This window comes from Drosophila novamexicana, unplaced genomic scaffold, assembly GCF_003285875.2.
Source record: "Drosophila novamexicana strain 15010-1031.04,08,12 unplaced genomic scaffold, DnovRS2.1 tig00000008-arrow-pilon, whole genome shotgun sequence".
NCBI classification, from domain to species: Eukaryota; Metazoa; Arthropoda; class Insecta; order Diptera; family Drosophilidae; genus Drosophila; species Drosophila novamexicana.
This window is the reverse complement of record NW_020824765.1, coordinates 2,844,528-2,857,743: the sequence shown is the minus strand read 5'-3', so window position 1 is coordinate 2,857,743 and position 13,216 is coordinate 2,844,528. Positions and strand designations below refer to the sequence as shown.

General features: G+C 34.1%; 4 protein-coding genes across 5 annotated transcripts; 2 read left to right on the top strand and 2 right to left on the bottom strand.

Moving 5' to 3' along the window:
- LOC115758051 (ejaculatory bulb-specific protein 3) lies at nt 1-1,308 on the top strand. 2 transcript variants are annotated; one of them, XM_030698575.1, is made up of 2 exons: nt 1-127; nt 794-1,308. In XM_030698575.1, exon 2 carries the CDS (start codon nt 795-797, stop codon nt 1,173-1,175), a length of 381 nt encoding a protein of 126 aa, XP_030554435.1. In that variant the 5' UTR covers nt 1-127; nt 794; the 3' UTR covers nt 1,176-1,308. The 2 variants fall into 2 exon arrangements, with proteins under 2 accessions (XP_030554435.1, XP_030554427.1); XM_030698567.1 differs by having other exon boundaries at nt 784-1,308.
- Nucleotides 1,309-2,239: 931 nt separating this feature from the next.
- LOC115758017 (senecionine N-oxygenase) lies at nt 2,240-5,042 on the bottom strand. The gene is made up of 5 exons (XM_030698521.1): nt 4,838-5,042; nt 4,201-4,387; nt 3,970-4,141; nt 3,369-3,904; nt 2,240-2,735 (listed from the first exon to the last, which is right to left on the bottom strand). Exons 1-5 carry the CDS (start codon nt 5,020-5,022, stop codon nt 2,568-2,570), a joined length of 1,248 nt encoding a protein of 415 aa, XP_030554381.1. The 5' UTR covers nt 5,023-5,042; the 3' UTR covers nt 2,240-2,567.
- A 1,864-nt stretch (nt 5,043-6,906) lies between these two features.
- On the top strand, nt 6,907-8,918 carry LOC115758032. Its single transcript, XM_030698545.1, has 4 exons — nt 6,907-7,210; nt 7,318-7,511; nt 7,587-7,666; nt 8,455-8,918. Exons 1-4 carry the CDS (start codon nt 7,109-7,111, stop codon nt 8,754-8,756), a joined length of 678 nt encoding a protein of 225 aa, XP_030554405.1. The 5' UTR covers nt 6,907-7,108; the 3' UTR covers nt 8,757-8,918.
- Nucleotides 8,919-9,254: 336 nt separating this feature from the next.
- LOC115758024 (stomatin-like protein 2, mitochondrial) lies at nt 9,255-11,765 on the bottom strand. Its single transcript, XM_030698533.1, has 7 exons — nt 11,670-11,765; nt 11,514-11,612; nt 11,212-11,419; nt 10,954-11,153; nt 10,750-10,894; nt 9,927-10,042; nt 9,255-9,536 (listed from the first exon to the last, which is right to left on the bottom strand). The coding sequence occupies exons 1-7, from the start codon at nt 11,709-11,711 to the stop codon at nt 9,270-9,272; spliced, it is 1,077 nt and encodes a 358-aa protein (XP_030554393.1). The 5' UTR covers nt 11,712-11,765; the 3' UTR covers nt 9,255-9,269.
- Nucleotides 11,766-13,216: the final 1,451 nt, after the last annotated feature.

Below are 13,216 nucleotides of genomic sequence, written 5' to 3'. Positions count from 1 at the left end.
GTTATTTGGTTACTTCACAACTTGTTTGTTGCACATTTGAATTTGTTAGTCTAATAGCAAATAAAGCGATTAGTTAGTGGATAATCTAGTTGCTGGTTTAAGTTTTGTGGAAAAATTGTTCGACAATGTGTGTATTAGTTTTTATATAATTTCTTAAATCATTGATTTCCTTCAAAAAAAAATATATATATATCTCTATATGCATAGACGCGTATATATGTATATGCATATGTATATGTATACATATATACATAACATTGCAAAAATAAGTGAATTGCAAATTTATTGGAAGGCTGCTTTATTATATTTAGTTCAACAATTTGTTCAGTTAGGTTTGAATTTAAATTAAAGTCTTGAACTAACTTGTTAACGAACTGTTTAAATAAATATTCTATTTAACAAATAACCACAATTTGTACATATGTTCAAGTACAAAACATATTCCTGATGTTATTCGTTAACTTTTTGCAAGCAGTGTCCGTTGTGTAAAAGTGCAAATTTTTGCCGCTTTGAAGCATAGAAGAATTATGCTGCATCGGATTTATTGGTTTTAGATTTCGCAAATTGCGATAAAAATATATAACTCAGATTATATTTGCCCTGAAAAAAAGAGTAAAACATATTCCGTTCTCGTCTATTCCCGCGCTGCACATATGGCGATTTTTATTATCTTGGCCTTGGGCTACCGTGTTAGAGAAACTATCCGAAATCGGATATGAATCAATTCTGAGCAGAGCTTTGAAATGAATGCTTTAGCTTATTAATGTATTTATTTTTTATTAGCTAATTTCAGAATGAAGGCCTACTTGCTGTTATTGGCCCTGGCAATAGCATATGTTGCCGCTGAAGAAAAGTATACGACAAAATATGACAATATTGATGTGGATGAAATATTGAAATCCGACCGTTTATTCAATAACTATTTTAAATGTCTTGTTGACACTGGAAAGTGCACGCCAGAGGGCCGAGAGCTCAAGAAATCCCTGCCAGATGCCTTGAAAACGGAATGCAGCAAGTGCAGCGAAAAACAAAGGCAAAACACGGACAAAGTTATACGATACATCATCGATAATAAGCCGGAAGAATGGAAAGTGCTGCAGGAGAAATATGACCCAGAAGAGATCTACATTAAACGTTATAGGGGTCAAGCATCAAAAGCCGGAATAAATATTTAAAGCTATCGATGCGGAGTCTGTAATATATTTAAGGCAATCTTAACTAAGGAAAGTTGAGTCCATTGTATAACATACTAAATGGGGTAAATGGTATGATTTAATAAAATTTGATTAAAATTTTATTGCTTAAAAACATTTCGTTTTAGTCTAGTCAATTTGTATAGACGTATTGATGACACATTGCTCATTGAAAAGGTGTTTACCCTTCTAAATGTACGGACAGGTAGACGGAAGGGCAAACAGTAATGGCTAAATCGACTCGGTTATTAATGATGACCAATAATATGCATATATGTTTGTACTTTATGGGGTCGGGGATCTTTTGCCATATAAAAACTAATTTATCGACTCATTTTTTCTATAGAGCTACATAATATAGTAGTGCGATCTTCATAAAATAGACTCAACATAATTTAAAAAGTAAATGCCGGGGTTGCTCAAGATATCTAGAAAACAATGGCAGCTATATGATATAGTTGTCCGATGTAGAAGTAGGAGTGTAGAAGGTACTATAATTTTGCCATGTAACACATAGAAGAAGACATCTCCGACTCCATAAAGTATATATATTCTAGATCAGAATCAACAGTCGTGTTAATATTTCCATGTCCGCCTTTTTGAGTGTTCGTCTGTCTGTCTGTTTCTTTTTACCTAATCTCGAGGTTGTATGAATATTTTTTTTTTGTATCAATTATTTTCCCTGTGCTTCATAAATTCGAGCAAAGCAATATGCGCATTATAAAAAGGTTTGGCCTGTAAGGGTATCAGATCTTCGACGTGCCGAAGATCGCCCTTCTTTCTCGTTTATGAACATACTGTGATTTCTGTTGTAGGTCTCACACTTATAGTACGATCGTTATAAAATGCTCTAGGTTCAAATATGACATTTTAAATTGTGAATAAGTTTGTAATGTGTGTTCCTTGCAAAAATTGTTTTCAGCTGTGTTTGGAGAGAAGTTAAGATATCCCAAAATGAGTTTCTGGAGCTGTGAATACTTTACCTGAAATTTCTTATAGTTTGCATCTGTTGCTTGAATGTGTCTTGAAACATATAACAAAAATTCTTCGTAGTTTAAATTCCAAGTGATTTATTTATACGATTAAGCTGAATGTGGGGCGGAGTGTGGGGATGGTAGCCAGAAATGAAAGATGATGACTCCAACTCTTAAAACTTAGAAGATTTGTTAAAATAGAAAAAAAAATAGAATTTCGATATCGATTTTTATGGAATGCTTGGAATCGGGGTAGGTTATCGACAATCGGAAAAAAGGCGAAATGCGCGGCACCAAGAAGTGTAGCGTCTGAAATGTTCGCGATTATACATACGGACGGACACAACATTAGACTTTATACCCATGTTCAATGGGCTCTGGGTATAAACATATTAATCATTCAATTAAATTTTATAAATGTTTCAGTGTCAATAATCTTAAAAATGTCATCACGAAAGTAAATCAAGTTTTCATTAAAACAGTTACTGCTTTCACAATGTAGTTTTGCCATAACAGGTTTGATGTTTCCAATCTTCGCCGTCTCGGCTAATTCATTGAAATACTGCATCTGAAAAAGTTATTTATTCAAATTAAAGGAATGCATTACTATTACAGTGATCTAGTCGGGAGAGTCCGACAGGAAAATACTTTGTACGCATCTAACTTCATTTTAAAAATGCAAATTTACACAATAAATATTTATTTAGCCAGATTCTGATAGGATTTTGTGACATCCTTCGTATTTGGCAACATTTGTATCGAAACGAGTTGGTGAAATCCAAGAGTAGACAGATAAAGCTGTAAACCCGGCAGATTTCGTTTCGAGTGGCTGTGATCTTGGCGCGTTAATTGCGTCGATTTCAAAGAAGAGTTGAAATGTGAGCAACACTTTGCCAGGCTTATCAGGCAAATTGGGTAAATCGTATAGTTCTGTGTATTGTTTATGTGATCCGTTAGGACTTTTGGGACCAGGCATAACCAAAGCACAATTCTTTCTTAAATCTCTTTGTTAAAATCAGCAAACTTGTAATGAAAACTTGCCCTAATACTTTCTTCAAGGATCTGATATCTGATCCCCGGACATTTAAGCGGAAATTTGAAAGAATGAACCAATGAACCGACAATAAAATTGATTCGCGAAACGTAGTTCAAAATTTCAAAAATAAAATTCAATGTATTAAGCAGATCTATTGAGCATTACCTGATCGATCCCCAGCATATGAGCTTGTCGCTTTTTGTAACCCCTTTCCCAGAGTTTTTGCAAGTATTGTAGTGTATCTGCTGTCATTTCTGTGCTTGATAACAATTTGTTAGTTCCAAAAAAGTAACTTAAAACAAAACGTGCTTGTATATCCATCATTTGAGCGGCGCATACGTAAAACGGTAGCCCAATAAATGCCATTGTTGGATTTCGTATATTGATGCATTGTTTGTAAAGCATTTGAACACAGTTGTCTTCGACGTATATACCAGAAGTAACGCTGAGAAAAGGGAAGGAATACTTATATCCAGTACAGAAAAATACTATATCAAATTCTTTATAAGATCCATCCATAAAATATGCTCCGCTTTCAGTAAACTCCTTGACATCTGGTTTGGTGGCAACATTTTTAAAGAAAATTGAATTCGAAATACCATTCAAATGATGGCTTAGTACGACTTGTTTTGCTGCCTTTGATATTATATTTGATAAGTCCAAGGCACTTGGTCCTCCTCCAATTACCAACACAGACTTTCCTAAACATGTTCGAATAATAAACATTTAATATATGTATGAATAATACGTGAGCTATATTATTTACCATAGAATAGATCGTTGTTTCTGTAATCATGGCTGTGCAAATATTGACCTCTAAATAGATTTGCATTCGTAATTTGAATATAATTCGGTGTATGATAGTGTCCGTTTGCAATGAGTATTTTGTCAAAGTAATAAAATTCCACATTATTTGTTAATAAATTCTTCACAAGTACCTATAAGAAATAAATGGCTTTACATTAAATTAAGATTCAAATTATTTTATTTTACTTACTTGCCACTTCTCTCTTTTTTTTAAAACCCGTATCACGTATGAATTAAATTTTATGTGTTTTCTCAATTGGAAATGATCAGCGTACAGATTTAGAAAGGCACAAATGTCTTCAGACGAGATATAGGAATCTTTCTTGGCACCGATTTCAAAGTCTGGATATCCCATTATCTCCTTGGGTAAATTTGTGCTAAGTATATAGAGAAATATAATTGCAAATATATTATTTTTAATGCTGGCTTTTGTAATTTTGTCGCGAAATGCAGTATCAATCTCTGTTTCTCATTTCTCATTTTGTCATTAAACTCTCTTTGTACTAAGAGACAGCAACACGGGATAAATCAGGGTTTGTCTAAAAATGGCGAAAACTGGTCATGAAATGGACTATGTCGTAGGTCTTCCTAGGGTTTGACTTAAATCTTAAAGCCTTAAAGCTCTTGGATCGCTAAGTCGGCATTTCCGACCAGAGGAGGAGGTCAATTTGCAATTTCTTAGTCTTTATGAACATATAAATTGTATTGGCAACAAATAATCAATAAAACAATTAATATATGGAGAGTGCTTATTTTGTAAAGTTAGATAGTCAATTCATAATTATAGTTTTAAGCATATTTATTTCTTCAGCTCCTAAATAACTTACCGCAAATTTGTATACATACTGCTGTGCACATCGATGCCGTCAACTGTTCCAGTATTTTTGTCATAAACCCATGTTCCTCCAACTTGATTCGAAAGTTCAAATATTGTAGGAGTTTGATGGAGCTCAACTGCACGTCGAGCACAACAAAGTCCTGCAGTGCCGGCACCAATTATACACAAGCTCATTGTTTTAAAGTAACAATTGATGTATTCCAATAGAGCAAATGTAATTGAGTACTATGTTTATTTTAATCAGCTTATATACAACTGATGTTTAATCTGCCATTGAATATTATGCGACATGTTCCCATTTTCACTTTCAATACTAAAACGTCACTTTTTCATTTGCTGGCATTAATCAAACTTAATTAAGAGCGAATTCGCTTGTTTTAAGAAAATAATAATAATTTTTTATCGATTTTGATATATATATATCTTTTTTTTTCTTTTCCTCTGTATCAGCAGCGATATTTCCTGTCTATTCCATTCGTACATATTTACTCTTACTCATACCTAACTTACTTATATGTGTTTCAAACTAAGAAATGAATAAATCAGTTAGAATTAATCAGATATTCCGAAACTTCTTTAAAATAAATGCATTTCCCCCTTAATGCTGGAATCTACAGAAGTTTAAGGCTATAAAATAATAAATAATACAAAAAAAATAGTAATTATGGAATTATAGCAATAATATAATTTAAGCTTTACATTTTTGATTCTAGATTTTATTCAATATGCAAGAAAGTGAGAACAGCAGATGGTTGGTCTTACTTATATTTTTAATGAACCTCATTGCTATATCAGGCAAATGATTTCTTTGACAATCGACAATGGTCGACTATAAAATGCCCTGCTCTCAAAATGAGTTAATGTACTCTGTTCTCAAAACATAAGTGTATTCTAATGCACATATAATATTAGTTGCAGAATGAGACATTTCTGAACCTAAAGTAAAGATCTTAGTCCCACGCCACGAAATTTTTAAATGATAAACATATCCATATATCAACGCTTTGAATTAAATTAATAAATATTAAACTGTACATACATTAATCTGATAACTTAAAATAAATATTAATCAAATATAACGCATACTCTAAAAAAAAATTGGGGTCGTTTTGGGCTGCAACATCGTAAGGTGATAAAAAGATTTAAATTCAAATAGAGGATTTCTCACAAACATTCATATTTGTTTGGTGTAAAGTCTTCATTATAAAGCATACTATTACATGTTTGTCTCACCAAATAATGTACAATATCATTTTCTACTGTATTGTTATGTGTTGAGCAAGCTTAATGCCAAAATGAAATTCGCTGCTTGTATATTTGTTAAAGTTTGTCAAATTGTAAGTGGTACATTTTAATTATTTGGAAATATAGTAAGAGTTGTTAACCAAATTTATTTATTTTGAGAGAATTTCCACAAAAAGCTCCACAATGACCGAAAAGCTTCAAGTTATTAAACAACTCTTTTCAAACAGTATTTTATATGAGAAATTTATTCAAGTGTAATTAATGTAAGCCATTTTCATTGGCTAGTCAATTGAGAAAAATACATATTATTTTCTTAGCAAGTAATAGTTATATGGTCGGGAATGCCCGACTAGGAGATTCCCTGTACACCACGCCGAGCTGCCGTCACAAACATCATAACTTATTTCTACACAAAAAGCGCTGCTTCTAACCTTGGCCTCACTTTATGGGAAATTTTTTCATGATTAGCTTAGCTTTGACGCTAATTGTCAGATCTTTATAAAATGCTAAGTGCAAAAATATTGCGAATAAGTGTGAACACCAAAGTCAATAAGTATTCTTTGCAAGCTGGGCTTTTTTTTAAATTCAGGGCAAGTTGCAGGGACATACAGATGGACAGACGCATATGGCCAAGTATTTATATACATTATGTTACCGACTACTATCTGCTTCTTTTTTTTTTTAATTATTTGTCTGATCAGATTTAAACTAATAATTCTCTTTGTTATTACTTTGTTTAAACAATTACACCGTTTATTGTGCTTATGGTTTACAGTTTTTGGGTCACAACAAATAATCAAAACAACTTTTAAAACGATACTCTCTCATCTATTAGTAGCGTCTACTCAGTTCGTACCCTACGTAGCTAGACTGACCCTACAATCTAGAATCGCATTTTGGAAATGCGACGACTACATGCAGACTCACCAATGCGCTCAATCTACAGGAAGTAATAGTCAACGTCCCACTGTCAAAATATGTCCAAGCCAAACCCTACTACCAGCGTGCTCAGCTCATGCAATTGCTTGGGAACTTCCTTCTAAAATGGCAGAAAAGACACAACTCGACCACAGGGGTTATATCCTTGGAATTCTTTCGGAATAGAAATTACTACAGGGTATCATCAAAAAGAAAACAAGAATCAGTTACGATTCCGAATCGATCAATCTAGCCACATCCTTCGTGCATGTCTGTAAATAATCGATTTTGTTTAATTATTCACAGATTGCAACTGTGGCAGCAACCTGTTTAAAAAAGTTATCTGATAAATACTCTGAGCGGCTGTTAACAATCAACAACAAAAGATTAACGGAATGGATGCTTTTGAATACAATTTCATTGACGAAGGAAACCGATGAATTAAGTATCCTCACTTTTATGGGGTATACATTTATATCAACTATTTTATTGCTATCGAGGTAAGCATTCTTTTGGCAATTTGGGTCAGATGGTCAAAATAAATAAAACCTTTGTGTATTGCAATTTAATTTCAGGATCAAAGAAAAGGATTCCAATTATCACATAACTGAGATTATTTTATTGAGCTTTGGAATATTGTTCTTCACCATACAGGGTATTTGAATATATTCATTAACTAGCATTAGTACATTTCACATTGCACTGAAGGTATAATCATTTTCCGACCCCAAAGGGTATATTAATTCTTGTTCAGCCAAAACAACCCAGCCGTTATAGCCATATGCCATAACTGTCTGTCTATCAGCCTGTTTGCTTTTACGCAAACTTATCCCTTAGTTTTAAATCTATCGTCCTGATACGTCCATTGTTCTGCTGCAGGTACTACATATGTCCTGATCAAACTACATTATCGTAAATCTTAAATTTTAGTCAGAATAAAAAGTTTTATATATAGAGATAGACTAGTATATAAATTAATTTAAAAAAGGTTTATCCTAATTGGCTGACTAGTGATCATCGCACAGCTTTAAATCATAAGAGGTAGGAAGCGGAACTTATTACCTTCTGTGATGAAGGGAATGTAGAATCGAATTGTGAAAATACCAATCGCGAGTCTGCACAATCGCTGAAATCGATTGCATGAATATTTTTACGATCGGCTTTTAACTCTGCTTCAAATATCTTGAAGAATTTATTTTTCAATATCAATTTAAACATGGAACCTAAAATGAGAGAACATATGTATTATAGCTTTTGATTTTTGCGCAATCATAAAATTGTAATATGCAAGTAAATGAGACGTAGAGCATAATATAAAACGGGTAGATTTAAATTTGCTACTGGGTCTAAACTCTGGTCCATCGCTTGATGAAACACGTCGATTAGTTTGATACATATTCTGGGGTATTTAATCTTATAATATTTTCTTTGTGCTTGTTTCAGGGCTATTAATATTTGGTGTTCTGGAACAGTTGCCGGATGATATATTATCTTATGGTTATTCCCTCGGAGCTGTGTCGTTTATATGTGCGATTCTTTTTGCCATAGATCTATTTTTTTTCCGGCGAATGGCGGTTTCTAAAAATGTACTTTCTCAAACCGATTTGGAATATATAGATGAGAAAACCCTCAAAAAAGTTGACATTAGGATAAATACAATTGAAATGGATCGATCTGATAAGTGTTGCTTGTCGGACGCGACAAAATCTGGCAAAAAACTCAGATACCTACGAACTGATTTATGATTAACACTGAGAAAATCATGTTTTTTTTATAATATCCATTTGTATCTTAAAATGAATATGAATATGAATACAAATGTGAACATGAAGAAAAAAAAGCTTTAGCTTAATAAAAGGCAACTCCGATTCCTAAAATGTTAACAGGAGGAGCACAGGAGAAAGTAAGCTGAACAGCACTTCACTTTGGAAACGATGAGCGTAAGTATCGGACGTGCGAACAGAGGGAATAAGAATAAGGTTAGGGTAGGAATAGTTTTGTTAATCGTTGGTAGGCGAGACCGAACAGTGGCACCCCATAAAGTATATATATTCTTGATCAGCATCATAGCCATGTCCGTCAGTCTGCCCGCCCGCATAAAAATTTCCATTGAAAAAAAAAAATATATATATAAATAGATATTAATGTTTGCTAAGTGATATATTGAATTTGTTCATACCGTGTAATATTTTAAGTAAGTCCCGAAGAAAACTGCCGGAGATCAGTCAAAATAATTTTAAATTTTTCTAAATTTTATTTTATTCAATGTTAACTTTAACACTATTTTTTTCTTCATTGAAGGAATTATATTCCACATTCTTCTTTAAGCTGTTTTCATTGGCTTGCGGTGCCAATTCGAAGCTTTGATTAGAAACATTATTGTAAACAGCCAAGGCTTGCGCAACAAGCCCAGTTACATCTCCGGGATTTGATGGCAATATCATTGTATTGTTTGATTTTGCTAACTTTTTAAAAGCTTCAATATATTGCTCGGCCAACGTTAAAGATGCAGCGTTCCTCCCCTCCTATAATAAAAAAACAAAAATGTTAAATGACAAAAAATCCAAGAATTATCGGTTAACTTCGGCCAGCCAAAGACTTAATGCGTTGTATACATTCGGAATAGGGTGGCTTTTATACATTCGGTTTGAAAAACAGAAAAGCAAAAAGTTTGATGTTAAAAAGATTTTGCTGCTCTATCAGCAGCAGACTTTGCTTCCTCCCTGTTCTATGATCATCAGACTTTGCAAGCCAATGTCCCAAGTCCGCAGTTATAACCACTTGAGAATTATAGGGGCAATGAATAGATGACATAGCTACCAAATTCAAAGTCTACACTTGTATTTTTACCCCTGCGGCATACACTGTATTTGACAATGAGCACCGTTTAATAATGATTATTGAATTGTACTTACTGTATGAGACAGAGATTTTGATAAGGCTTGCAGACTTCGAGCTCTGGCATCGGCAACTGCGATCATGGCAGCTGCCTCCCCGCTAGCTTTGTTGATGTGTTCTTGTCGTTCAGCCTCTGTAAATATGCAATCAACTATAAATCATGCAATTTGACTGATGCCTCGAGTATAAGAGACAACCATACTCGCACACTTACACAAAATCTTATACATAAACAAGTTTTATATATAGGTTGAATACATACTGTCACATTAATATCGAGAAACGCTTACATAATTCGAAAGATGGTATTAAATATAAATTATCAAAAACGTGGTGATTTGCAAACCGACCCCGATTCAAACCGAAGAAGTATATAGCGAATCCTCCGCCGAGGCACTCGCTGAACTCGACGTCGAAGGCAAGCCCAGACTACATTGTGGCGTAATGCGACAGCCAAGTATTGGCCCTGACGAATTGCACAACAACTTCTAAGGCCGATTCCCTAGGATTACATAATCCCCGCTGCTGAATATTAGCAGCCACAACATAGTGCCAGCTTCCAACCGAGGCACCTGCCAAATCAAGGAATTGGTACAATGGATGACGATCGCACTTTTTGAGGCAAGTAGTTAACCACAAGCTGCCCGCTACTGCAGCACGCGCGACGACAACTAATTACGAAATATCCGCGGAGAATTGCGTCACGAGGCGGCACCCACGCTGCTGCCGAAATTCTTAGATTTAGCTTTAGTTTTTCTCATTTTAGTTTTAATTTGAATACCGAACTGAATTAATTTATACACAAGGTTTTTCAACTTTTGTGCACAATTATATAAATACCTGACGCAAGAATTCGTGATTTTCTCTTTCCCTCAGCAATATTAATTTCAGCTTCACGAACTCCCTCCGATTCTAGAATGGCTGCTCTTTTTCTTCTTTCCGCTTCAACTTGCATCTGCATTGCTTCATGGACTCTGGTCGGCAACTGATTTTGATTAAAAGATATATATATGTTAAAGCCAAATACATATCTTAAATATTTACCCTAATATCTCGTATTTCGTAGCGCAAGCAGGCAATACCCCAAGCTTCACTGGCTTTATTTATTGAATCAACAATGCTGACATTCAAGGATTCCCTTTCCCTGAACACTTTGTCTAATGACATTTTTCCTAGTTCAGATCTCATTGTTGTTTGTGCGAGTTGAGTTATTGCAAATTCCGGGTCCTCCACACCATAAGAAGCTGAAATGAATGTTTGGTAATTATTTGGCAAATTGTGTAATTCGTATGTAAATCAAACCTCTATAGGGATCAATAATACGTAAGTAAAGCACTCCATCAATGCTTAGAGTCACATTATCGGATGTAATGGCACTTTGTTTGGGAACATCTATCGCTATTTCCTTTAAGCTTTGAACATATTTGATTTTATCGGCGACAGGAACCAAAATATTTAGTCCGGGATCCAGAATTCTATGAAACCTTCCCATTCGTTCCACTACCCAGGCCTTCATTCAATATGATTGGCATAGGAAAAAATGCGATTATTTAATGTAAAAATAATACGTATATATAAATATACGTGTATATATATCTATATACCTCTTGTTGCGGCACAAACATCACAATTGTGTTCATTGGAGTTGAGGCTTTTCCTCTTGACTGCCTCCTTAGGCCAGAGCCGGCAATCAAAATTTCCTTCTAAAAATTTTAACATTAACGTAACGTTAAATAAATCACAATATTAACTAAACTTACGTGCGGCATTAATCTTCGCGTAGATAATAATAAACTATACATTTTCAAATATAAAGACCTTTCCACCAGACATATAATATAATGTAGAAAAACATCATGTTTCTGGACACAGGGTGGTTCAGCCACAACAAATACCGGTGTTCCTGCCTTGATGCCATGTTTCCACTGTCTAAAACAATGAGGGGCGAATTGATGGGGTTTTATGATAAATAAGTTAAGAAAATACTTTACACATTATTTACTTCTATGAATTATCAAAAAACCCTGTTCTCGATATCGTCCACTAGAAGGTTTACCTATATAAGACATAGCTATACCTCATTTATATGTATAAAAACGAGCAATCCCTTTCTATTAGATTTAGAATCTTGATTGAACGATTTTGCCGAAAATGAAGCCACAGTGCGATATTAGTTGTCGGCATCCTTTGCCATCGCGAATTGGACGCAGCGCATGCTTTGGAAAAGTCCCTAAGCACCAGCAAAGATGCTGTGGTCATTGGCGTCCGCAACTTATCAGCGGCTTCTTTTGCTTCTTCACTTAACCCAAACTTGCCGCTATCCCTCATAAGCATTTCAATCAGTGATATGGGCATGATCGCAAAATTTCGCCGGATGCGTGCACCTGATGTACCAAAAACATAGCGGATTTTTGAACTGGGCACTGGCGTTTTCTCAATGATTATAATTTGGTCGGGGTAGTGTACCATTATCATTAAAATCTCTTAAACAGACCTCCGATTATTTCAAACAGCCGAGCTGGTGGGAGAAGTTTATAGATATATATATAGTTTATAGATATATATATATATATATATCTATATATATCTATAAACTTCTCCCACCAGCTCGGCTGTTTTTAATACCAACGGTATAGTTTAGTTTCTGGAATAGGGCTGCATATCAATCAAGGCGGTGGTGACTTGCCTTTAATTGAAAGCATGATGGATGTTGCTAAATATTTGCATATTTTAAAGATATATTTAATAATAATTAAAGGTAAAGATGGTAGTTGCGAATTCAAGCCGGCTGCCATAAATTAATTGCCGTATATTAATCAGCCAACTAAATAACTTGTATAATGGAAAGAAAATTGTTTCATTTGTGATTTTAATAAATTAAACTTCGGAACTCGCACCAGCTAACAAATTATTAAAATATGGATTTTCATAATTTACCATTAAATAATTTTAGGCAAGATGTATATAAATAAAAATTATTGTGAAAGTGTGGATTTTTTGACTGTTGCCCTTAAAATATAAGACACTTGTGGCATTGCTTCCTACAATGCACAATCAAATAAAATAAGTAATTAATTATGGTTTGGATGAAACGCATGAAAACATCGATTATATCTGATGATATTACATGGTTCGATATATCGAATCAGCTCGAATTATATAAGGAAAGCGATGAATTTTTAGGAATCACTAATAATAATTATCGAATCGATACTATCGATAGATTACAGATTTTCAGCCTGTTTCATTAAACTATTAAGTTTTGTAATCATATGCAATATTATATATTTATTGTTATATATCATTC